At 41.4% G+C, this 27,624-nt stretch overlaps 1 protein-coding gene across 3 annotated transcripts in view; it reads left to right on the forward strand.

The window, feature by feature from the left end:
* Positions 1-256: 256 nt before the first annotated feature.
* The window catches only part of LOC102731379 (N-acetylgalactosaminyltransferase 7), a 130,514-nt gene continuing 103,146 nt past the window's right edge, over positions 257-27,624 (forward strand). Inside the window, exon 1 of one of the 3 annotated variants that reach the window (XM_081810989.1) lies at positions 257-467. In XM_081810989.1, coding sequence (XP_081667115.1) covers positions 342-467 — 126 coding nt within the window. In that variant the 5' untranslated portion in view covers positions 257-341. The remainder of the gene's footprint in view (positions 468-27,624) is intronic. The other 2 variants (XM_081810985.1, XM_081810991.1) reach the window with 2 other exon arrangements.

The following is a 27,624-nucleotide window of genomic DNA, read 5'->3' on the forward strand; positions in this document are numbered from 1 at the left end:
GGTAGGTACACAGAAAGGAAGCTTAGAAGAGCGAGGCACACGGGTCGGTTGGAGCGCTGCGGAGGCCGGCGGAGGCGGGGGGGGGGGGCGCGGCGCGGCGGCGGAGCGCAGTCCGAGCCAGCGAGCCGCGGGGAGGGGGCGGAGGGAAGAGCCCGGGGGAAGGTAGAGCCAAGGGGGGTTCCGGATCTGGAGCTGGAAAGGGCAGGCTGCGGAGAGGGCGGCAGCCGAAGCGGTAGGGGTGGGGGAGGGAGGAGGTGGAGAGCCGGAGGAGGGGGAAGGAGGGAGGGGAGAGCTGTGGCGGCGGCTGCGCCGGGCTCTGTGTCTCTCGCCGCCGGAGGAAGATGAGGCTGAAGATTGGGTTCATCTTACGCAGTTTACTGGTGGTGGGAAGCTTCCTGGGGCTAGTAGTCCTCTGGTCTTCCCTGTCCCCGCGGCCGGACGACCCAAGCCCGCTGAGCAGGATGAGGGTGAGTGACCCGCCCGCCCCCTCCGGCGGCGGCGACCTGCAACTTGTTTTGTTTGCGCGCGCGCGCGTGGCGGGAGCAGGGGCGGCGGGGTCGGGGCGCGGCGTTGAGCCGCAGCTCCGCAGGTGGTGCTGGCGCAGCGCGGGCCGATCGGGGGGCGCCGAGCCCCGAGCACCCGGTCGCCGCTACCAGCCACCGGCCCGCCCCCTCGCCGCCCCTTCCTCCCGCGCTCCCCCGCCCCGGGCTCCGCCGGCGGCGGCGGTGCTCCACGCCGGCACTGCGGGGCGGAGCGGGAGGAGAGCGGGGGCCGCGGCCGCCCAGCCCCCCGACTCCTCCGTGCGGGGACCGCCGCGGTCGCGGCCGGGGGACGCGGGGTTGGTCCAGGCTGCGGCCTGTGGCGCGTGCAGGCCTGAAGGAGGCGAGGTGCTGCCGCTGCGATCACCGCCGTTCGGGACCAGGCCCCTCGGTGCAGCCTTCCCTCCCGCCACCGCCCGTCCAGGGATGCTCGCAGCCCCGGGCTCCCCCGGCCCGCCTGCGTGCGGGGAGTGGGAGGGAGATGGCGCCCCGCCTCCCGCTCGTACGGAGAGCGCCGCCTTCCCCCCCCCAACTCCGGTGGCCGCGAGACGGGGTGCGATGGGAGGCCGAGGCCTCACCCCGGACCGGCCCTTCCTCTTCGCTTCCCTGGTGAGGGGAGGGGCGGTTGGCCCGAGGTGGCTGAGGGGTGACCCCGCCCGGCTCGCGGGCCCCTCCACCGCAGTCCACACCGCGCCGGGGAAGCGTCGCCCGCCCGCCCGCCCGCCCGTCGGCTCCGGGCGGCTCTGTCCGGGGGATGTGGGGCTGGTTCCTCTTCCCGGGCTGTGGCAGGGCTGCTCGGGCCGGAAAACTAACTTGTGCCGGCGCCCCGCCGCTCGGCTTTGGCTGCGTGCTCGCCCAGCCCGGCCGCTCCGCTGGGACGCATTTGTCTGCCGCCGTAGGCGCGAGTGTTAGCTTTGACACTCCGTTGCTTTTGAGGGTTTAGTCAGGCGCCTCGGAACGTTACTTACCGTGAGCCGCGCCGGGAAGGGGGCCGCGGCGACTGCGGCTTCGCTGACCCAGTTGGTTGGCTGCATACCGGCTTCTTCCCCCCCCGCCCCAGCCTGATCCGCTCCCCGAAAATGAGCCGCCTCCTTCCTCATCCCGGAGCCCGGGATAGCCCGCCGGGCCCGCTGCCCTTGGGGGTGAGGGAGGGCGCGAAGAGTTCAGGGCCACTGAGCGGCCGGGGGGCCTTGGGTGGAGTTAGGCTCTGCAGTAAAGTGCCTTTGGCAAATACTATGTACATTGCGTCTGTGTGATCTCCTTTATTAACTTTCCTTAGCATTAACTTAGCATCAGAAAGTTGAATGAGAAGGCTTCCTTTTAAGAAGAATCCTAGGAAGAGCTTTCCTTATCCGTTTCTGTCTATATGGTGAAATTAGATTTACTCTTAAGTTTTAGTGTTTGAAGTCTTGACCCAAGTGGAATCTCTTTGTAACATCTGGGGTGGGCTCCCATCTAAGTCATCTAAGTCACTGATAATAAAAAGTACCAAGTTTTCCTTTAAGTGTGTTTGTGGTTTTAAGCCTCTCAGAACTCTTGCGCTCTTGGTGACCTCTTTATGGTTTTTTGCTTTCAAAATGATTGACAAGGGATAACTGAATATTGCAATCGAGAGTGTTTTAAGTCATTAAATGGCCTTTCACAGAAAGCTAGAAATGTTAGAACCCCATTTTCTGGGAGAGAAACTGAGGAAAGTCTGACGAAACTAGCCACATTCGGAATGTCCTGTAGTTCCCATGACAAGTGTTTTATTAAAGAGGTCGTAGAACATCCACACCGATACCCATCTCTTGAAATACTTTACTAAAGTGGATATATAATAAGTACCCAGCCACAAGGCTAGTCATTCAATGGCAGGTGGTGATATCTTGATTTTTTTGGTCCAACTTATTTGATAGTTTGTCACTGGGTCCACTGTAATTTCTGTCATTTGCCAAAGACAGAAGCTAGCTTTTTAAGACTTTTAAATGTGATTAACACTGCAAAGAATGCTTATGGATCAGGAAAACCAAAACCTTTTATTAACTTTACGTAAATGTTACCTAAGCAATTTAAGGCATAACTTATGAATAATTACGACCATAAACAAGGGACTTTTGCCTCCTTTTATTAAAAACTATCCTAAGAACTTCTGAGATCTGGCACTAGAAGAACATTTCCTTTAGAGAAGGTTCTGACCAGCCCGCAGATTCTGACTCCCGAGTTTCCCTTCTGCCTTCTAGTTCTTTTCCTTCGATTTATGGTTGCAGACACCTCTCCCCACTGTGAGGCACCTGCCTCTTTAATGTTGATCCACCTGTGGGCTTTTTTTTTTGGATCCCTATAAATGCCTGTTAGTGGCTTGAAATAGGCTAGAACAATCAACCAAATAAAGGTTCTGCCTCAGCTCTGGCAAGCTTGTACTTGTGGCCCCAGCCTGTGCCACTGCTCGTCTTGTCCTTTCAGTGTTCCAGGCAGTAAAGTCTGTAGCAACCTGGTCTTTTTTTTTTTTTTTTTTAAGCCGGGACGACTTCTTTATATCTGCCCAGCTGTGGAGGTCACTATTACAAAACGCATTACCCATGGTCAAGATGAGAAACACATTTCTTATCTCCTTCCTCATTCAGGGCCTTTTGCTGTTTTTTCTGAGGTAAATGATGTGCAAGATGATCTTACCGTTCAAATTGTTCTCTGTTGTAGGTGATGTGATTTATTCAACAAACATTTTTGAGTGCCTGCTATGTACTAATGCTAGTTATCGAGGAAATGCTCCTTACCACTAACCCTGGATCTTACAGCTTTGTGGGGAAAAAAGCACCCCACTTTAATCAAAACTCCACAAATCTGCAAATAGAAACTGTGCTCCATGCTGTGAAGAAAAGCCTTAGGGGATAAGAGAACAGGAATTTGGTCATAAACGTCTTTTTTTTTTTTTTTTAAAGATTTTATTTATTTATTTGACAGAGACACAGTGAGAGAGGGAACACAAGCAGGGCGAGTGGGAGAGGGAGAAGCAGGCTTCCCGCAGAGCAGGGAGCCCGATGGCGGGGCTCGGTCCCAGGACCCTGGGATCATGACCTGAGCCGCTTAATGACTGAGCCACCCAGGTGCCCCTGGTCATAAAAGTCTTACCTGAAGAAATGACTTAGTTGAAATTTGAAGATTTGAATACAGATAGTTGTTGACCTGGATGTGGGAGGAAGGCACTCCTGAGAGGGAGAAGTATGTGCAAAGGTCCTGAGGTAGGAGGCAGTATAATGAACTGAGGAACTGGAAGAAGACCAGTAGAATTAGAACATGGAGGATGAGAGGAGAGGTGGAGTGAGGATGTAAACATAGTATGGGTCTTGCAGACCATGCTAAAGATGAGGTCTTTAGAGCAGCAGGAAACCATTGAAGGATTTTTTAAGTAGGGAGACTTGATTAGATTTGTGTTTTGGAAGGATCATTCTGATTGCCTGCAGGAAGTATGAATTGATTTAGAGCAAGAACAGAGAGTAGGAGTCCTGTTGGAGGTTATAATAGTTCAGGTGGGACATGGCGTTGCTTGGATGGGTAGGGTGACAATGGAAGTGAAGAACTGATTCAAGAGCTATTAAAGATGCAAAGGTATCAGGACTAGTTGATTGGATGTGGGAGTGTAGAAGGCGTCAGGAGGTTTAGGATGATAGATTGTCACATTGAAAGTTCTGAAGACAAACATTCATACATTTTTATGTTTTATGGTTATGGGAAGGCTTCGTTTTTTAGGCTTTGTCCTCTGGATATTTTCAGGTCAGCATTTATTAAGACCATCTGTTTAGTACTTGCGAAGTGCAGAAAGTTCCTTTAATTAAATAAATTATGGTATCTCCTAGACCATACATCCCAAGTTTTAGCCCGGAGTTTAAAAATGAACCATAAGCTCCTGACAATAAAGGTTTGTAATGGAAGGGTTGAGCTCTTCATTGGTTTTATTATAGCTAATCCAGTGCACTGATGAGAAGCTGCTGGTAAATGGATGATTCTTTGTATGTGTAAATGCTATCTTAGTCAAACCATTAATGCCACGTAGGTTTAGAGCATACATAGCAGGGCTGATTCAGGAATCCTTCCTAGGCAGGGAGGTTTTAAGGGATAACCTAAGACCCGTTGAAAGGAATATTGCTTAAATGAAGCTGAGTGACTGAATTGATTACCCTGTCACAGTCAAGTTCCACCTTACCAAACCCTTTTATCTCTGTGACGATTGATTGCAACCTGAAAGATTCTGCCCTTGACCTTAAGACTATTACAAATGGAAGCCCCATTGATATCATTCGGAATACAGCTATCACTTAGCAAAGCGTAGTGTCTTAAGTGGTCACTCTTGTCTTACTTCCCCAGTTGAAATGCCTCGGGATTTGTTTTTGTTCTATTTTGCTGTCCTCCCTCACAGCTGTAATGAAAAACTCCCGTCTATGAACTCTAGGCGTTATAGACGTCCTGAAATTAATGCAGACTTCTATGTACATGTGCTTTTTTGGGGGGGGGGGAGGTGAGAATCAAAAGCTTTCTCATTTCACTGTAAACCGCTGACTGAGTCCTTTGAAGGCAGGATTTATGTTTCTTGGAGTAGCTCATGGAGTATCTCCGCCATCTACCAGGGTGCTGAAGCATTCATTCACGTCTCCCCTTTAGGTCCGGACACCCCAGAAATGCAAACATTCCCAAGAATTCTAAATCTGTGGATTTTGTGGAAGTGTTACCCATCCAGTGGTCAAAGGTCAGGCATCAGTCCTGTTACGACCACACCTCTTCACCTCCCTCCCAGGAAGACCCCATTGGAGAATACCAAGAATACCTCAAGTAAAAGTCCCTGTTATAAAGAGATCTCTTCCTAGTTGAAGAGATGCAATACTTGCATGGCCTGGGTTCCTTCCTTTCTTCCTTAATCCAGTAGCAATATAAGGAAACACTGACAGCTGTCATAGAACGTTTTGTCAAGAGCCAAATCAGGAGGTGGAGAAGGTGGAGAATAGCCATTCAGGGAGTGCACAATTATTCGTAAGGAAGGAATGAAAACTGGTAAAGAGCGGGTTGAATTTGGATAACTGTTTTGTGATTCTGGCTGGCTATGTGGAATGGGAGATAAGGTGTGGGCTGCAACCATTAGTATAAGCTGCGTTAGATTAGTCACTCCTAAATTGGAGACAGAAGGAGAGAGAAAATAATGCAACATGAATGAAAATCAGAATTCTGATTTTCCAGAATTCTGGGCCATTTGTAAACAGAGTATTTGTAAATTCTAACTCCAGAGTTATGAAAGAGTTGGTCAGCAAGATTTGAGTGGCTCTTGAATGTAGGAAAACGATTGGGATTATCTGACTTCAACCTAGATCATTGTCTTTGTTCGTGTTTCGAATTCTTTTTTTTTTTTTATATAAATTAATCTCCTCATTTGATTATTTTTTATTTTTTTTTTAATTTTATTTATTTATTTGACACAGAGAGAGAGTTAGCGAGAGCAGGAACACAAGCGGGGGAGTGGGAGAGGGAGAAGCAGGCTTCCCACAGAGCAGGGAGCCCGATGCGGGGCTCAATCCCAGGACCCTGGGATCATGACCTGAGCCGAAGGCAGACGCTTAATGACTGAGCCACCCAGGCGCCCCTCGTGTTTCGAATTCTAATTTTCATCCCTGAAGAATGAATGTGCAATGTGACAGAAGGAGAGAAGTGGTTAAATTAAGAATTTATAATCTCGGGGCTCCTGGGTGGCTCAGTTGGTTAAGCAACTGCCTTCGGCTCAGGTCATGATCCTGGAGTCCCGGGATCGAGTCCCGCATCGGGCTCCCTGCTGAGCAGGGGGTCTGCTTCTCCCTCTGCCCTCTTCCTTCTTGTGCTCTCTGTCTGTCATTCTCTCTCTCTCAAATAAATAAATAAAAAATCTTTAAAAAAAATTTATAATCTCTAGAATAAAATGGACATAACTTCAGTTTAGGAAAGGAATGATTTTATGGTTGGGTTTTGTACAGTGGAAGAGGGGAAAGGGTGAGAGGGTGAGATATGCCTTAACAATGTGGACAGAATTCTTTGTAAGAATTGGGAGATATATTTTTATTAAAAGCGTGAGTCATTTACTCAACAAGTGTGAAATATTTGAGTGTTTACTAAGTGCCATCCATGGCTCTAGGCATTGGAGATGCTGTACTGGACAGTGGAAGAGATAAAAAGTGTTGACATAATAAAGATGTTACTCAGGTCTCGACCTAATAACTGCACAGTAGGTGTTGCATCCATAATGTAGTTTTCTTTTGATATATCAAGTTGGGCCTTTTCATAATACCTTCCTAACTCCAACCTTCCATTCGCCCAAACTGATGTCTCAAGGGCTTGCTTTCCCTAAGATCCTGGGCTGGGCACTGGAGATGCAGAGATGGCAAGGACACAGACTCAGATCTCCTCTCATAAGTGAGATGATCTGTGTGAATATGGAATGACTGTAAAAAAGACATTCTCTTTTTATTTTTAGTTTTTAGATTTTATTTGACACACACACAGAGTGTGTGAGAGAGAGAGAGAGCACATGAGCAGGGGCAGAGGGAGAAGCAGACTCCCCACTGAACAGGGAGCCCGATTTGGGGCTCCATCCCAGGACTCTGGGATCATGACTTGAGCCAAAGGCAGGTGCTTAACCGACTGAGCCACCCAGGCACCCCTGAAAAGGAGGTTCTTGCGCAGCTATAGAGGCTATAGGAGGTGGATGTTCAGAGGCAAGAGCATGGCATTTGGCTAGAACTGGAGTGTCCCGTGGAATCAGGGAGGGATGCAGGGAAGAACATTCTACACTAAAAGAATATGGTGAGACCAGAAAAAAGTTTTTACTAGAGCAAAGTGATGAAAGCTAAGATTGGGGAAGTAAGTTTGGGCCACATTTTGAAGGAAATTAAATGGTAGGCCAGGGAACTGGGTTGGGGTTTTATTAAGTCAGCACTTAGAGAAGCTTTTTGGAAGCTTCTGAAGTAGAGTTGGGGGAGTGGTGACATCCATTAATCAGCAGCTCCTGATTCACTAATTCACTCGAGTATGTCAAATATTTATTGAGTGTCTATTAAGTACCATTCATTGCACTAGGCCTTGGAGATATTATAGAGCAGTAAATAATAATAGCAGTGATAACAGGTAACATACAATAGATAACATACCTTGCTTGACTCCTTTATGCCAGGTAAGCATTCTATGTGTATTATGTTGTTTAATTGTAACAACCCTCAAATGCAAGTCTGATGTAGCTGTCCCATTATAGATGAGACCATGGAGTCAGGTGAACTCTTTGCCAAAGGTCATTTACTTAGTAAGTGGTAGAGCCGGATTCAATCTCATGTGTTTGGACTTGGAGCTATGCTCTGACCAAACACTATAGATTTTAACAAGATATACGTGCTCAAGTGGACTACATTGAAAGGGGGACATAGAGACAGTAGAGAGGTAATTTCAAATAGAAACACTGAAGACAATACAGGATAACATGAAGGAGAAAGGGGCAGTGGGGACCATGTAGGGAAGTTCAGGGAGCAGTGGCTGAGCTGAGGCCCAAAGAATGAGTATAAGCCTATAACGCAGTTCTGACGGAAGAACGTTCCAGGCAGAGGGAACAGAAAGTGAAAAGCCCCTGGGGTTGGAATGAGGCTATAATGTTTGAGAAATAGAAGGCCAGTATGACTAGAGCATGGTGAGTTTGGAGGGAGTACAGTACTTGATAAGCTTGCAGATGTAAATGAGGCCCTGGGTTGGCTGATAAATTGCATGGTCCTCTACATATGGTCCAAGATAAACAAAATAAGTAATGACTTTTTTTTTTTTTTTTTGCGACCTATTGTAATGGTGAGGCAAGAACTCACCTGTATTAGTTAAGTCCACTGGGTCCTGTGGGATCGCAGAGAAGGCAGCATCTAGTCTGTAAGGCCTGGGTGCTGTCAGAGAGCTCTTTAGAAAGGGCATATCGGAGGGACAAGTGTGTGAGGACAGAGGAATGGTAGGTATGTGCAAAGGCATGAAAGATTGCAGCAAATCCCGGGGACTGCATGGCTGGAAGATGGGATTGGGGAGTGGAAGTAGGGGGGAGAGAACCCTAGAAAGACGGAGTCTGAACCCTGAAAGATTGAATACTGTGAATGTCCAGAGCTGGGCTGTCAGGAATAATCTGGAAACAGTGCCAGCTGGATTTCAGTGAGGAGAGAGATGTCTGTGTCATAGGACATGATAAGGCCTAAAAGCTAGGAGAGGGACCAAGACCATGAATATGAGGAGAGAGAGATTATGAGTAGAATTAGCTGGTAGGCAGAGGAACCCTCTGGATGGAACTGGAAGGGGGAGGATGCTGATGCCTCAGAAGGAACAGAACTGTCTAAAGCGTGGTTCTCAAACTTCAGTAGGCCTCACAATCACCCAGAGGGTGTGTTAAAACAAAGTACTCCAGCCTCATGCCTAGAACCTCTGATTCAGTAGGTCTGAGGTGGGGCAGAGAATTTGCATTTGTAACTAGTTCCGGAGGTGCTGGTCCAGGGATCATACTTTGAGAATTGCTCATCTGGAGGATGGGTAGATTTGGGGGCTGTAAAACGAAACATTGGTTTGGTTTGGGCATGTAGTATTTTTGAGGGGTGGAGGGGCATGTCATATTTTATAGACAGTGTCTACTGGGTAGATGGAGCTCAGAACTGGATCAGTACTGGATGCAAAGTGTGCAGATCATAGGCAGGAATATGTCTGAAGCCTGAGGACCGGATTGGTAAATGAAGGGGCTATGTGTAGATAGAGGAGAAAAACGTGGATAGGAAAAGAGAAACCTGGAAAATGCCTTCTCTCAGGTGCTGGGAGGGGGAGAGATGAAAGGAGGCATAGACAGAAGTAGAAGATTTAGAGAATATTGCCCTGTAGAAAACATGGGCAAAGAGAATTTAAGGGCAGGACCATCAGCAATGTCGAATATCGCAGCATTTGAGCAAGAATTGATCACCATTAGGGATGTAGAAAGTGGTTGTGGAAGCATGCTTACCTGCCCGCTCAACGAACCCATAGAACTGGCTCCAGGGAGGGACACCGTGACCTCTCCACTGGCATCTCGGTAAATGGGATGACCCAGGGGAACCAGCTTGGAAGAAAAAGAAGTTCAAGTAGTAAATAATCACCTTCACTAGACGAAAAATACAAGAGGAAGGGTTTTAGAGAACTTAACTATCACAGGGGAACTAACACACTTTGGATTCTATCTGTTCTGCCTTAATTAGGTGCCTCTCTACACCCTCCCCCACCCCCCCATGTGTATATATAGACACATCTGTACATATATATTTTAAGCTAAACCATAATCATGTGGTTGTGGTAATATAAACTTTATATGCTGTACACATTATATTAAAACGATTATAATGCATAGGAGGTTTTTGGTTTTTTTTTTTTTTTGCTCTCTTTTGGTCTGAAATCCAGTAACTTATAAGAAGCTGTGACCAGAACAACATTTTAATATTTGAAGTTGGAAAAGAAACTTTATCCGCAGAATATTAGGCAGTTTTTAGTTTTTAACACATTAATTTGCCTGACACGTAATTACAGGAAGAAACAGAATAGAAAAATTGTCTGCTCAGCATTTCAGGTAATGTTGGTTTTTTAAGGTGGGCTCTACCGTTTCATTCTAGCTCCATCCTGGGATCCTGAAAGCAATGCTAAGGCTACGTGAACTGCAGTTATCCAGGGCTTAAGTCTGTTTTGGAGAGGGAAGGGCTACCTTCCGGTTGCTTCCTTTTGCTAAGAATCCTGAATATTTCAAAATGAGAAATGTTCTCATTTCTGCTCCATTATAAATTCCCTTCTGGGCTTGGTAGCATGTTAAAGCATTACTCCTGAGAAACATTTAAACATGCCAACTGGGAGACCTGATTCAGTTCACTGAATATAAGAACTGGCACTCTGAAACTTGAGGAAAAAAATTAACTTTGCATTATCTAATTAGGTTTATAGAATTGCTGCAGAGCAGCCTGGTTTCCCAAATCTAGGAGGTACAATTAACTGCAGTATTATATCAATACCAACTAGTCTGCTAATAGGCTTCCAAGCAAAGCAATTGGAATTTGTTATTACCAAGGATATTTTAAAGTGGATGAATTAAAATTAAATCACATACTTTTGGGAGCAGTTCTGTATGAGAATAAAATAAATGACCTAATCATTTTTTAATCTTTAATCTCTTATTGAGTCCCTAGGTTTAAGAATACATTCGGGCCTCAAGAGGTATGCTACTTTTCTTTAATAGTAAACTTACATGCTTACTGATTATCTGGCTTAAACATAATTTTAGCATTTGTAGTTCTTTATAAAATATTTTACAGTTGTGTTAGCACTTCAGTATTGAAGTACTTTGAAAACTACCACATATTCACTGGTAATGTGTACACCTTGTCAGAAGAATTGGTGTTAAAGAGTAAAGAGCACTGGGTGTTCTATACAACTGATGAATCACTGAACTCTACCTCTGAAACTAAGAATACACTATGTTAATTAATTGAATTTAAATAAAATAAAAATTTTAAAAAGTGAGTCTTAAGTAGACATTAACTGAGAAATTGCCAGCATTTCCATTTTTTTAGACTAATTATCCTTTGACTCTTGATTTTCCTTTTAATAGAAACCACGTACACACACATACACACACATTGTGATAACATACTCTTTGATGTGAGCAAGGTTTGCAAATAGCTTTTACAACTGTGTGAATGCCTGACTCCTCCAGCTGGAACCCTTGATTTCAAGCTAAGCCACTGAGGCTAGCTATTGAAGTGAAACAGTAGTCTCAGGTTCTCAGTATAGTTTAAGAGACACTTTTGAACAGCTTTGTAGAATTTTAAGAATTAACACTTGTTGAAGTAATATCATAGCAATATAATATCTTTATGTTCCTGAGAATTTCTTTTTTTAATAAGAAAAGCTAAATAGAAAAAAAAAATAGAACAATAAAGTACAACTTATGTTATAAAAAATAGTCCTTAAGTCATGATACTTGAAGTGCTCTAGAGGTTCTTTATTTGTCAGCACTTCCGCATTTTAAATAATTTTATTCTGTTGAATTTAAAGTAAATATTTCATATGCATTTTATTAACGTGTTATTGGAAAAATAGTTCCCTTAAAACCCTTGAAAAAAACAAAAATGATCAGTATGCTTAAGTGAGTCATGTAAGTTTGGTTTTGCCAGACTAGATCAAAGACAGATACGATAGATAAGAGAAGGATAAAGATGTTCAGATACAGAAAACTGGGAAGAAGCAGGATATGTAGATTCCATTTCTATTGAGATATATAGTTTATTAGTCAATTGTATAAACATTTCAAAAATGACTCAGGAAAAATCTAATAGGGTTAAATCAATTAAGTTTTTATTTGCTTGATTGTTAAATGCAGCTGTGACAAATACCTAGAAAAATTTGCCATACAGTATATCATACCAACTGGAGTTTTTTGTCAATAACAGCCCATGTACCTATGAAATCAAAGATTCACTTTATATAGCCATTTCAAAACTTGTCTTAAGATATTTTCTGAAATAGTTGGCTTATTAGGTATAGGTTTCAATTATGCTTACTTGGGAGGACTTAAATCCAAACCTTTTCCCCCAGTATTTCCTCTGGCAATTGAATGTTTTGCTACGCACTTCTTATTAGACAATTTAATCATTATGCTTCTTAAAATTTAATCCGACAGGATTAGTTTTTTAATCTCTGATACAGTAAGGTGTCTTTCATGTAAGTCAGTATTTGTTACCTTTACAATCTGTTTGCAGGGTTTTACATCTTTTCTTTTGAAAGAAAGCGTTTAAAACCTCCTGTTCAAAAGTCTGATAACTCTTGCCAGGGTGATTTAAAATGAATAAAAAATCCATTAGATTTTTGGCAAATAAGCTCTCAATTATGGTACGGAATAAATGACTACAAAGTGCTTTTTAGAGTAATGGAATGGAAATGACTGAAATCTTACTACTTTGCACATTAGATTTTTCTACTATTGTTGAGTGTTTAGTTTAAGCTAAAAGGATCACTGTCAAAATTGGAAATTTTGATCATTTAAAATGTGTAATTACATTTTAACATTTAAGCAAAGGATTGGTGGAACGCAGAAGTATAGGCATGCGGTTTCATTTACTGCTGCTCTCTGTGTGATGGTCTCAGAGGAAATTTGAAGTCCACTGTTTGTAAAAGAAGGTTGGAGGAGAGTGTTGCATTGTGGTGGTCAATTAAAATAAATTTGCTTACAGTTCAGGGAGATCCTGGTGGGTGGCAAAGAGAAAAATACTTCTAGCAAATAGTTTTCTGAAATTCTCTCTTCTAAAAATGTGCTAAATACGGTGATTTCCAAATGCCTTGGTATTTTAAAGAAATACATTTTCTGTGTGAAATTAGGATAACTCTTACTCTTTTTTTCGTAGTTAACATTTAGGCTGCAAACTATGGCACACATAACTTCTATTTTAAAATAAATGTAGCAGACATGTGATCACAGTTGTTAACTGAAAATTTTGAAGAGTGCCGTCAAACCTGCAAAGGTAATAGAACCCCAGATAGCACACCTCTTCCCAGGTCCTGCTCTATCCTTAGCTCAAGAACTGGCATCTGCAGTATTGTTCAGAATACATCTATACTACATGGGTATTCTCAGATTATTTTTTCAGCATCCTCTTTGAAGTCTGAGGAAAGTTTTAATGAACCGGGGCTTCATTTCACTTTCCATGAATTACTAGGGCAGGAAGAGTGCCAGCCAGTTTTGCTCGAGCAGCCCACACCTATGACTAACCTGAAGATAATCTCAGCCAGAGAGTCTAATCACTCATTTCACCGTGGTACAATCATGTTTTATAAGAGGCGGGTATCATCCTTGACCTCCGCTCAGCTAACTGGTAGCACCAAGAGAAAAGCAAATGTTAAAATCGTTATTATACGTTGGCAAAAATCGCTTCCTGAAGATAAAGTGAACGGCTTGAAACATGTATTCATGTGCATCTACTTCTTTAGCCTAAATAACAGGTGCTTGTGTTTAAAAGCAAGTATGTTTTGTGCAATGAGTTATGACTCAGAAGAGCTGATGAAATGAAGAAAGAGTAAAAGGAAATCCTAAGTGGAAATTAAGGGATAGAGGGGCGCCTGGGTGGCTCAGTTGGTTAAGCGACTGCCTTCGGCTCGGGTCATGATCCTGGAGTCCCCGGATCGAGTCCCGCATCGGGCTCCCTGCCCGGCAGGGAGTCTGCTTCTCCCTCTGACCCTCCTCCCTCTCATATGCTCTCTCTCTCTCATTCTCTCTCTCATAAATAAATAAAATCTTTAAAAAAAAAAAAAAGGAAATTAAGGGATAGATTTTTAGTATAAAATACCAGAAACTTAAGGTAACAGTGAAGACAATATATGTATATTCAGTGTTGTTTTCTAATGAAATGTGATAACTTTCCTACTATTTTTTTTCAATTCTTCATGAAAGTAACTGAAATCTATTTTTTTCTCCCTTGGAAGGTAGGATTCCTTTTGATTGTGAGGCATTTGTTGAGCAGTTGGTCAGTTTCTTTGGGTCCCAGTGGGTGCTAAATGTAAGAATGATTCTTTCAAGGTTAAAAAGGTCAGCCATGTATTTTATTGACCTCAAGGTAGCTGGAAAAACCCAGCCTGCTGTTTGAACACACAGTGCCTTGCCTCCGAATGATGAAGCCAGTAGCTTACTCCTAATTTCTAACACAGACAGATGTTGCATTTTCTGAATATACCCCATTCTTTTTCATTAAAGACAACTACACCTTCACAGTCCTTTATCATACCTGTAACTCTTGTGGTGAGTCAGCACTAATGAAAAAATAAATAAAATTTCATGTCTAAAATAGAGCTAAAACGAACTTTTTAAAAGAACTTTGTGCTCTTTCTGTAATCTCTATACACCCCTACCCACAACTCGTCTTATGCGTCTCACTTTAACAAAATGCTCTAAGAAGTGTCACATCCTGTGAATACTGACTAGGAATGGAAGAAAAATTAGAGTTTTGGTTTTCTTGCAGGAGATTGTTTTCTGTCAGAGACTGCAGATTTTCCTTGGTCGGCATGGGCTTAATTTAAAATTGCCTCCTATATGCAGTGAAGAAAATCAAATCAAACTTAAAATACTATGTGGAACATTTTCCTGATAATGTTTTTGGAAAAAAAGATTTAGAACAGTGGTGTTGCGATTTTTGAGATGCTACTGTTCTGAAAGTTGAAGTTTCCATCTCTTCTCCATTCCTTCCATTTCTCATCAGGTGACTATAGACACTGGTCCATTTGTCAGAGTTTAAGTGGTAAAAAAAAAAAAAAAACAAAAAACCAGAAAATATACAGTGCCTTAAGTCAGGTTCCTGATTTATTTCTAATGCCTTCCATTTAGATAAAGATTTGATTTACTTGTTTCCTAAATTCACGGGCCAGTCCTGATACTCACAGTTGTACACTTGGGATATCCTAAATAAAAACATTTAAAGACATTTGTAATAGATGACTGACACTCAAAAAAGTAAAACAATAACCGTAACCCAAACTGTCATGCTTTAGCTGGTTTGTGGTGAAGCAGAAAGCATGAGAAATTTGCTGTGTTTCAGTCTGCTCATCATCGCTGGGAAATCACCCAGAGAAGACTTAGACTGGCTGAATTCTCTTCACTGCTCTGTGAAAGCATGTAGCAGGGTGTGTGTGTGTCTTCATTAAAGACATTTGAAGAGTGAATGGTACACTCAGTGGAACCTGGAATCTTGAAAGGACAATGTCTCTTATATGCTTAATTTATTGGTAAGAGTGAAGATGAGTAAGTCTCAAAAAGAGAAATGGAAAAATTCCTTTTGGGGAGGGGAAGCTAATATCCTCTAGGATTTGGATTACTACAATTTCTTCACTGAGAGAATTCCTTGATCTTCTAAGAATAAAGGTACTACATTTGTATGATTTTATAATACCACTTCAGTGCTTCCTGTCTCAGGCAGTATAATGAATTAAAATGCATTGGATGTTTAGCACAAGCCCCACAGCTCAGGGATACTCAATGTAGAATTTCGTCCTGTAGGCCAGTTATCAGGAAGTAGTGGGTCCAATCTGTGCTGCCTGGGCAAGTGTTTTATTTCCTTGTGTAAGCCTTAGAGCCTGCCCATCTTCGATTTTTTGCTGTTTTGTGAACTGTAACTGTTTTTGTTGTTATGTAAATGGCCTGCTAGTCGAGGAAGAGACGGAAACTGTTTAGGTTTGAGAGATTCAGCAACCTCATGGTTTTGGAATAATCTGATATTTTAGTGGTGTTTTCCTGTCACTATCTCATTAAGATTTTGAAAAACCTACGGAAGTCCCTAATTAATAAAGAAGAGTCCTAGGGAAGGCACATTCAAGTTGATGACCGTATTCCTTACTAGGAAGGGGCAGGGAGTTTGAGCTTTAAGGTGTAGGAGGTAGGGAAGGTGTGCCATCTAAAAGGGGGAGGAGCCTTGTACCGTACGTAGTACAAGGTCATGCTTTGGACCAGTCATTTGTGTTGCGAGTGGGGAGTAGGAGAGACAGGGATGTAAACCACGTACATGTTTTTTCTTTAAAGAAATAATCGGGTTGATAACTGTGAATAGTAATCCCCATAAATAACTAAATATCCTGGGGAAATTTTATTGATGTTTAAAATATAGCTCCTCAAGAACAAGGTGGATTAAAAATAAAAGCTGACGTCATTGTATAGTAAAAGTCCACATGGACTCTGGCAGGAGTTGAAATCCTGTTACAAATACTGTGAATAGCTTCAGTCGGCTTGGCCTAGACTTGACTTCCCTGAGCCTCCTTTCCCTCCTCTGTAAAGAAGACAGGGCGCTGTTTCTCTGTTTGCCTTAGTTAGGGTGAGGTTACCAGAGCTGCTAGGAAAGCATTTGGCTTGCAGTTTTACACTTGTTGTTTCCCTTTCTTTCCCTTCCTTCTTGGATGACTATAACCTTTTGTACATAGTTTCACGAGTGCTTAAAAGAATGAAAATACTTATATGAATTTGTTATGAATTGGTGAAAAGGGGCTGAGTCTTTTTTCCTAGACTGACTTTTGCCTTAAAAGTTATATCCTTCAAGGAACCAATGTTCTAAAACAGGGAAAGAGGAAAATGTTATTGTTTATTTACTTTTAAAATATACTCTTTTTAGGGTGCCTGGGTGGCTCAGTCTGTTAAGTGGCCGACTCTTGGTTTTGGCTCAGGTCATGATCTCAGGGTCCTGCTCAAGGATTCTCTCCTTCTCCCACTGCCCCTACCCCTGCTCATGTGCGCCCCTCCCAAAATAAATACATATTTTAAAATATACTTTTTTCCTGAATATAAATATATATTCATTGTAGAAAATATTTAAAAAGTAAAAGCAAACAAACGAAATATCCCCTCTAATCCATTTTACTCAAAGCTAATTATGGTCTGTTTGGTGTATTTCTTGTCCAAAGTTAAGGGTAGACACAGACTACGTATACAGAGCTACTTTGTGGATTGCCTTTTTTATTTTACTGTAGAAATATTTTAATTTATATATTGTTTTTAAGACCTACATTGTCTTGTAAACTCACCTTTTAACATCTGGTCATTTTAGCATTGAGATGGTTTAAGGGAAGAGGACATTAGGAAGAAAAAAAAAAAAATACCAGGGTGCTGGGAGTTACAGATCGTAAATTGTGGTGTACAGCGTATGTGCAAAATTGTTTTCCCACCTGCCCCTTAAAAAAAAAAAAAAAAGGCAGAAGTCTGATTCCAAGTTTTGCTGTTTTTTTGGGTGCCTCTGGCTAACCCACCAATTAAATGGAGCAAAACAAGTGATCTGAGGGAGAACAAAACCGGAAGAGCAACTATTGAAGCTACTTATTTTCGCCATCTCTTCCTTATTTTTCCCAGAAGCCTAGTCTCCAACTTAATGTTGAGTTGTGGTTGCGGAACATTCCAAAGCTTTTAAACTCCTGCTTAGTAAGTATTAAATCCACGTCACTGCCCTCGGGTTAATTATGAGGTGTGGTAAATACAATGTTTTCTTAATTTTATTAGCTTTGTTCCTTCTGTCTCTGTTGTGAAGACCAAGTTTTCTTTCTGCAGATTCGACTCAGCCACTCCTGGATTTTCTAAAATGCTGTGTTCCATATTCACGTTTAGAGATGAAAATTATGGCCTTTCTTTTGTCATTGTGTAGTTGGACCACACCTATGTCACTGGGCAGTGATAAGGCTCTTTGTTTTCCTTGAATCTTCTTTTAAGCACACACCCTCTGTTTGTTTATACTTGTATATAGCAACATAACAGGTCGGCACTGTGGGGGCAGAATTCTAGTGTGAAAATTGATTGAACATCAAATACTAATAAGGAACTTTTTTTTTTTTTTTAAGATTTTATTTATTTATTTGACAGAGAGAGTGAGAGAGCACAAGCTGGGGGAACAGTAGAAGGAGAGGGAGAAGCAGGTTTCCCACGGAGCAGGGAGCCCGATGCGGGGCTCGATCCCATCCTGGGATCGTGACCTGAGCCGAAGGCAGTGGCTTAACCATCTGAGCCACCCAGGCGCTGATAAGGAACTTTTATTGAATTCTTACTATGCCCTCTGCTAGGTGTGTTTAAATTCTCAATTTAGCCTTCTGACATTTCACAGATGAGGAAATTTGTGGCTTAGGGAAGTTAAATGCCTTGCCTGTCACCTGGCCTTGTAGGCGATGGAATTGGAGTTCGAACCCAGGCTGACAGCAGAGCCCACCCTCTCAGGCTGGATTCAGGAGCACAAGTCGCACTCCTGAACCATGCTCTGTGAACCAAAGCAGTAACTTTAAAAAGGGTTTTTGGGCCAATAGGGTTGAGAAATGTTGCATGTTATATCACCCCCTCAGAGATTTGCAGGGTACGTTAGTATGTTAAAAGCCCTGAAAAGTCCTACAGGAAGTAAAATTTTAAGATTTTTTTCTTAGCTCATCTTTCACAAATTGACCTGGTCACTGATTTGGTCTGTAAAGAACTCAAGCATCCTGAGAGAACGGTTGGCTAATAGCCCAATCAAAGTAAGGGAGTTATTTGGGTGACGTTACTGCTTCATGCTCTGAAGATAGATGCACCTGTCTCCAGAAGAAGATTCTAACTGCCTGGACTTGCTGAATTCTGCCACTAGACTGTTACTTACATGTTCATGGTTGGCATGTCCTCATCCAACTGTCTAAATCTTACCATTCTTCAAGATTGATCCAGGTTTTGCCTCTCTGAAGCTTTAAGTACTTTAGTCCACTTGGATATCTCTAATCACAGAAAGGTTCCTCATTATGGGACATGACTATAAATGAATGTAATACTCTTTAGTACATAGCTGTTTTCCCAGTTGGTCTTAAGCTCCTTGAAGGTAGGCCCTGTTTTATAGTGCTCTCTTGGTTCTCTGCTAATTAGCCTCTGGTCCTATTGTCTTAGAGCAGAGAGATCCACGTTGTTCTAGTGGCCTTTGTTCAGTTGACAAATACTCAGTTGTCTCCTGGTTATGACCCCTGCTGAGACCTGCATTCATTCTTAATCCTCAAACTTGAACTCATGTAATCATCTGATACTGACGTTGGCAGTCCTACTCCCTGTGTTGCTTTCCAGTGGGACACAACTCACTAATCTTGCTCTATCAAAAATGACTTTAGTTCTGTTGTAAAACACTCACTGTATCTGAGAGCTTACAATCGCAGACAAATCCTACTGAAGATTTAAAATAGGTTTCTTAGAAGAGCTCCTGCTTTGCAGTCACCTACATCTTTCCTCATTGCCTTAGCAGCCCACTGAATATGACAAGTATTTATACTGAGGAATTTCTCTTATACAGGGAATCCCAACATAAGTGGTTCCTTAATTTAGGTTTTGAGACAAATGGTTTTAAGTATAACCCGTATCAGGTTGCTGTTGGTATGGAAATAGGTGTCCAGTGCATAAATTGTGTTTCAGTTACTGGAAACTCCTTTCACATCATTAAATTGTCAAAACAGGTCCCCCAAACCAAATAATTGCTTTTATAAATATTTTGCAGGCACATAAACCAAAGCCATATCGCATATGTTATGTGGATAAATTTTTCTGCATAGGCAAGATTGAGTGATGCTTCTAAAATAGGAGTAATAAAGTTTGCACTGAAAGCACCACCTTTTCTTTTAGAAACTCCCTATAGTAATTGTGGATATTCTTTCTTTGCTCCCAGGCACTTCTGTGTACAAAATTAACATCATCTGTCTTGACTGTTTTCACTCTGTATTTAGTGTGCCCAAATGCCTCTGGGAGTCTTTGAATGGTACCTACTGGGAAACAGGTGATTTCTACCACCACCCCAAACTTCTTTGGGGAAATATGAAAGGGCAAACCAAAGGTCCAGTTATCAGTTGGTTTTTGGGCTCTCTGAATTTTAAGGGGTGGTAACTAGATATTTGGGGTTTATATGCATTAGAATACAGATTTGACTATCACAGAAATCCAGAAAGTTAGATTTTTTTTTTTCTCTTATGTACGTAGCCAAACTGATCAGCAACTCTTCATAGACCTGTGTGACCTCATCAGGGATCCATGCCCCTTCTCTCTTGTTCTTCTGTTATTTCTAGAGAGTTGCTCTCCTCTACATGGCCTGAGATTACACCACCTTGTCCACATTCTAGCAGTAGGAAGGAAAGAAACTGAAAGGGGATTTTGTTTCCTGGATCTGTACATATCCTGTTCAGCCACATTCCACTGGCCAAAAGATAGTCACTCTGAGGCAAGTTGGAAATGTGTCCTTATTCTGGGTGACCATCTGCATAGCTAAAAGTCAGAGGTTAGGGGAGGTGGTTAATAAGAGAAGAGAGGAATAAGACAATGAGAGAAGAGAGGTATAGAAGTTTTCGCCACAATGTAATAGCATGTAAGTGTTTAAATAAGGTTTGTAAAAGTCTCTCTCTCTCTCTCTCTCAAAAAAAAAAAAAAAGAGTTGTAAAAGCAAGGTTGAAAAGTCCCTTGTAGTCCATTTTTAGTTGTACCCAACTCCTTTCCTAGAAAAATCAGCATGGTCTTGGTATCTGGTATAAGTTTGGTCTTCTCACTCAAGCACAAAATTTATATTTGCATTACTTGTTGATCCAAGACTCTTTTCAGACTTGTCTGCTAAACTCACATCAACAGGACCAGGTTTTTAAGGTTTTTTTAAGTGTTACCAAAAGGTCAGTCTCAGACCCTTTTGCTGTTGGCAGTCAGGGGACCGCGGAAAGGGTATATAGGTCATTGTAGGAGTTAGCAAAAGTCTGTGGTTTTGCGTAGTAGCATAAAGAGGTAGGTCTTACAGTAGGCAAGATGTATTAGAGAATTGAAAAAGCAAAATTGGGGTATAGAGTGAAACACAGGGATAATGACCAAAAGAGCTGCCATCCCTAGGGCACTGCAAGGGGTGAGGGCATGGTGAAAAGGAAGAGGTTGGGATTGTCAGGATTTAGAAGCTCACAGGAAGGCCCAGCAAGTTGGGGTTCAGATCTCTGGGGGTAGCATGATGGGACCCTGGCCAGCTGCGTATTGTATCTGTAGAATATAATGAGGCTGTTTTGGGGGGAATCTGTAATGGAGCTGGGTTGGATAAATGCTAGACGCTAGAACCACTCCAGCTGCCTTGGCAAAATGCCTTAACTTTGACAGCAAAGGAAGAACGAATCCATCCGCCTGCCTTTCTGTCTCTCTTGCGACCCCTGTTGGTGAAGCCTAACAGAGGCAGTTGGCAAAGGAGAGATGTTTGCAGGTTCCAGACCACAAAGCAGAATATAGATAGAAGGAGGAAAACAAAATATAACAAATGATATATATATGTGTGTATATATAGTGGGTTTAGAGCTGAGAGACAATAGTTTAATAGTCAACACAGTACTGGATATAGAGTCTTCCTTTACAAAGTCATGTGGGAAGGTTTGGGGCCAAATAGTTATCATGAGAAAAATTAGTTCTGGACTGGATGCGATACGGATCTGATTTCTTAATATAGACAAGAATAGACTTTCTTTGCCAAGTGCCACTTACTTGCATACTGAGTAGAACAGTGGTCTGCCCAGTCTGATACTGTCTTCTACCCATACCAGAGCTATTTTTATGCAAGAGATCATGACTTTCATCCTTTTATCCTTATGGGTTAAGGACGCAGCTTAGATTTTCCTTTCTTTCCTTTTGAAACCCGTTATGAAACTGTTATACATTTCCTTGAGGCTTTCTTGAATTTATTTCTAGGATCTGTGACTCACTAAAAAACTACTTAAACTTTTTAGGTGTCTTGCATTGTGTTGAGCCTTGAGGATACAAAGATGACTAAGATACACTCTGTGTCCTCGGGGATGTGACAACCTCGTTTGTGGTACAAGGTGAATGGGAAGTATTATATGTTAAGTAGTAAGATAGAATGAATTGTACCTGGAAAGTGGAAAAGAGCAGGCCCATGGAGGAGAATTAACTTTGGGGCTTATCTTCATAAGTAGGGCTTTGGTGGGCTGAGGGAGGGGTGTGTGTTGTGGGGGAGGGCAGCAAGTAGAAACTATACATTTGAGGGGAAAGAAGGAAGTAATTATTATAATGGCATTTGGCACATGTTTACCAGTTTCTGTATGAAGTAACATTATTCAGTTAGCCCTGAAGAGGTCCTTGTTTTGGCTTTGAGGGATTCTCCTGATTTCAGAATTTTGAATTTGATAGGCATCCTCCCTCCTGCCTCTATCTATTGTGACTTTCTGTACTTCAGCCATATTCTTGTTGAGATAGTCACCTTCATAAACCAGAAATTCCTTTTTTACTTTGCTTTCAAATCGAAGCTGGCTCATGTCTGTTTTTATATTAGTTGTCCCTCACAAAATAGTTTCAGGTTTCTATATATGGAGCTTCCCTACTTAAAAAAGGCTGTCTTGAGTATTAGAACCGCTAACCAATGAAACATTGGCCCTAGCTACCATATCACTAGAAGAGGCAGGTCACTTTTATGTGCACAATTGAGTTCTGGAATTGTCATCATTGTCTTGAAAGGGAGCAGAATTGGAGCACCTGGGTGGCTCGGTCGGTTAAGCATTGGACTCTTGGTTTACGCTCAGGTCATGATCTGAGGGTCATGGGATCAAGGTCCACATTGGGCTCCACACTCAGTGGGAAGTCTGCTTCAGATTCTCTTTCTCTCTCCCTCTGCTCCCCGCCCCCCCCCCCCGCCCTGCTTGCACTCTCTCTCTCTCTAAAATAAACCTAAAAAAAAAATAGGGAAGAGAATTAAATTGTGGGGAAAGAATAAAAATTTACCTGCCTGAGCCTGTCTCCCTCAATGTTCCTGTTTGTGCCAGTGGTTAATATTATATCCTCTGTATAACATGATTCAAGACATCTTTTAACATATTAAGGCACATCCTGGTCTCAGTTCTCTGTCTGTATCCGTGGCATGGAAGGGAGAGGTCTATCCCATAGACACAGGTAATTGGAATAGGGGTATCTAAGCTAGATCAACTATATTTTTGGTCCTGGGATTTTTGAGTCGTGGTGTTGTCTACTAGAGATGATGCAGAGTTGGTTGGTAGACATGGCACCATGGTCAACTCCTTAAGCATCAAAGTCACATACAAAGTAAAATTCAGGGGAGGAAAAGTTAAAAGTCTTGCTGAGGAAACCAGTCATCAGAGAAAGGAATGAAGTAGACTTTTGTTTCTAGAAGCAGAGAAGAAAGATGTTATGGAGAGGGACAGACAAAAAGACTCTTCTTCTGCCTCACAACCTTCTAATTTCCATGAGACCTGCCTGTTCTAACTGCAGACTAAGTTCTTCTGTGACATTTGCCTGAATCCTCATAATAAGTGCCCTTTTACTTAAATAGGTTTCTGCATCTTGCATAACAAATTGTTAGAGTAACATACAGAGATAATCTCCTACTTTAACCTAAAGGAATTACCATCGTAGAAATTTCATATATAAGCCAGAGAGGAAGATTTTGAGTAGGGCCCTCAAGACACATACAGGAAGTTGTTTTGCCCAGCACTTTACGTCTATTGCTACCTCTGTCTTGTCTTTTCCCCACCTCAAATTTGTTTTTGAGGTATGGTGATTGAGGAAGATGGAGCATGTTTTTGTATAAGAGTAAAACTTGTTTTTTTTTTTTTTTTTTTTTTAAGATTTTATTTATTTATTTGAGAGAGAGAGAGAGAAACAGCATGAGAGGGGATAGGGTCAGAGGGAGAAGCAGGCTCCCCGCTGAGCCGGGAGCCCGATGTGGGACTCGATCCCAGGACTCCGGGATCATGACCTGAGCCGAAGGCAGTCGCTTAACCAACTGAGCCACCCAGGCGCCCTAAAACTTGTTTTTCTAGAATTTAAGATGTCTGCCTTTTTATCAATCTTAGAATCATTAACTATGACATGTAGTATGACTCTTTATAGTATGTATAATATGAAATTTGGAGAAATTTCTGTGTAAATGAATGATAGCCTAGGAGACAAAAAATTGGAAACAAGGAATTCATAACCTCCCAAATTTGTTAGCATTTAGTTTATTGCTGATGAGAACTACATTTTCTTTAATCAAAATCCCAAAACCTTATATATATAAAAGTTTATATATATACACATATATGTGTGTGTGTGTGCATGTATATATATGTATATATATATATATTTTTTTTTTTTTCTGGCTAAGGAAAAGTATCATTTTAACTTGGTTCCTTTGAAAGAAATCTGTCATTTACTAGGGAGGTATCAAGTGCCTTAAAAAATAGATGATTGGACCAAAAACTGTGGACTACTAAGTTTTAAAAAAAAAAAAAAGACTAAACATATTCAGTTGTTAACAATACTAATAATTTATTGCTGTATTTACTTTTAGTTTTGGGTTCATATAAATTTTGTTCATATGCTATGTAGTTATAGAATTTTACTGTGAAAGCAATTAGACTTAGTTTTCAACTTTCCTGCTTGTAAATGGATTTAAGTTCTTTTTGATAGCCTAGAAACCAATTAAGTATTTCTTTAATGGTTCAACTAATTGCTTCATGACTTCATTATTTATTTTACTGTGTTCACTTTACAGAGTGTTAAAAGCATTAAGAGCTAATAGAATGTTAAGGAGACTTATGATGTAAACTAATTGGAGTTCTTATTGTCAGATTTAATATAATATGTTAATATACAGTATTTATAGAGGCCTATTTTGTACATGTCTTGGGTTTTAAGGGGCATTTAAATTTAAAGTAGGCAATTTACTTATCAATGTGGAAAGCCTGTCTTATTGCCCGAGGGTTAGTATACAGCACATTGTAACTCTTAAAAACCGGAAAGCTTTTGGGAATTTTGTTTGCCAACACTTTCACAATCCCAGTAATATTCCATAGCTTTGAGTGTAAATTTAAGAATTCATTATCTTCAGAAACAAGGAAGAGGTGATGTATGCTGATAATAAAATGAAACTAATATCAGGTTTTGAATCTAATTACTTTTTGGGAGGTGGTTTCATGTGAGTCTTTGATTAAGATTTTATCTTATAGGAGATAAATATAATCTGGCTTTTAGCCATAGGAGCATCCAATCTGAATCCTGAAAACTTCCTCTCCATCTTTTGTTGCTGTTGAAGAGATCAACAAAAGGTTTGTAAACCCGAGAACTTCTAGCTCAGATCTCCTTAGCTAAATTTAAACCTAGAATCAGTGGCTAAGTAGTAGACATTGATTTTCAGGGCTGGTTTAGTAATGAAAACTCAAACTGTTCATAAGATTCGGTTTCATAACACACATGAAGTATTATAAAGCTATTTATTCCCTTTAATTTCAAGACCAAAATACAAAGACTGCCTTTGGGATTTGGAATTGAGTGTGGGCTTAATGAAGTATCATTCAACAAGTTTCTCATACCTCTTATCCTTTAATTATTTTTACTTGTTCAGCCTCATCTCTGAGTATTTGTAACTAAATTTAGTTTTTTCTTAAAGCGTACTAAAATGATCTATAGCATGGATAGGCAGAACAGTCTTCCAAAAATGGAAGGTGATCTGTGACTGGGTCTAGTTCTTGGCTAACTTTGAAGTGAGTTTCATATTTGGAACCGTACTCTGAACTTAATACCTTTCCATTCCAAAGACCTTTAAATGCTTGAGCTGGTTCTCCACCTTCTCTGGAGTAAACTTGGTAACTCTCCAGGATCCTAGGATCATTCTGCAAAGGAACTAAAGTGGCATAAAAACACCCCCTTCCCTGTGCCTTCAATATCTGGAGTGTAGTCCAGAAACATATTTTCTTCTCTAGGAACATTGGATCCTGAAGACAGTTTCTCAGTGGAGGAGCAGGGTTGTCCTTATCATGACGAATCTCTTTGGACAATCTGTAATGACCATTAAGAATTTATGTTCCATGCTTACTATAAAAGTTGTTTCTCTTTAGATTAAATTGATGACTGGGATGAGATAGGTAAAGGAACTTATGTTTGGTTTACTCAGATGTGTAGTCTCTTAGACAGTAGACAGACACTAGATCTGGCATGGAATCCAAAGAAGCTTTCAAAAATGGGACTTAATAATGAGGGAAAAGAATACACATTACCATGTGGCTTCGATGACATTTTAATTTAAACCCTAAAACTAAAATGTGCCTCTTACTGATGTTATACAGTCAAAGAGTAACTGTAACTGCCTTCAAATTGATAATGGAAATTACGAATAACTGCAAACTGCTTACTCTTTGCTTTCAAGTGTGAATGAGAAACTTAGTCATTTGATAATTCCCTAAATTAACAGGAAAAAATTAACTCGTGGACAGTGCATTACCTCAAATTATATAAAGCTGCATTACAGTTTCCTAGTTTGTATTTTAATGATGGAGAGAGCCTAAAGTTGGAATGTATTCAAGTTGCTTAAAATGAAAACATTTTATGTGTTCTACAGGACCTTCTAAAAAGAACTTGGATTTTGGAGCAGGGATAGGCACTACTAGTTGGTAAAATGAAGATTGTTGTTTGGTTGTCATGAAAACAAAATAATTTGGTGATTATAGTGCCATTGGGTAATGGCCTAACCTCTGAGCCCTTTCCATGTTTGTACTTTGCTTTGCTTCCTGAACATTATCATCCTTTATTCCTGTTGTTTAAATATCAGATTGAGGCATATCAAAGTTGGGTTCTTTGCCTGGACAGTCAGAGGTACATTTGAGAGGTCTGTGTGTTTCAAAGAAGGTGAAATTTTTAGATCCTTTTTTTGGGGGAAGGGAAGCAGAAGGAACCATATCATTCAGTATTGTCAGGATATGGATAGTAGGGATCCAATTCCACGAATGCCTTCTTTTTACAAACTCTGGAAAGTAACCCCAGAGTTTCAGACTCTCATCACTGGAATTATATTCCTATCTTAAACCAAATAGTACTGCTATGCAGGATTTCTATAATCTAAGCTTTTATAAATTTATGTTGCATCTGGAGCCTATTATAACATGTTCTCTTAGAACAGTAAAGAAATTTCATGTATATGGGGGAAAAGAAAGCATAGGGATGGCTTTGATAAACCCTGGACCAGACTTTTATGATAAAAGTAATTCATTTCCTAATCAACTTTATTCAGAAATGTGGAGAAGACCTTTCTCTTCTTTCTCAAGTCTTATCTCCTAAAGGGATGAAAAATGGTTGTATTACTTGTTGTCAGAGATGTTCTTTTTTTTTTTTTTTTGCTTTGATTCCATAGTACCTAATGTTGTCAAATATTAAACTCTGAACACAGTTTATTCTTGTCTGGGACTTGTACACCCTGCATTGTAAGCGCAAGGGGGAGATACGTGATCCTCTACTTCTGCGCCTCTTGGCTAGCCACATCTCCTTCGGGGTCATCCCAGAGCCCAGACCCAGGCATATCTAGGCTCTGGTTGGAGAGAAGCTGGGAGATGAAGAGGCTGTATGTGCAGTAGTGGGCAGTGGATGGGCTTTGGAGCCAGAAAGTTCTGAATTTGAGCCCTGGTCTGTCTTCTTAGTTCCTAGGTGTAATGGAGTATATTACTTAATCTTTCAGAGCCTTACCCTCATGATCTGTAAAATGGAGATTGTCCCACCTCACAGAACTGCCAAGAGGATTAAACGTAGCTTAATGCATGTACATGTTACGGTTCC

Source organism: Leptonychotes weddellii, chromosome 2, assembly GCF_054177405.1.
Source record: "Leptonychotes weddellii isolate Sample4059 chromosome 2, ASM5417740v2, whole genome shotgun sequence".
Lineage (NCBI taxonomy): Eukaryota > Metazoa > Chordata > Mammalia > Carnivora > Phocidae > Leptonychotes > Leptonychotes weddellii.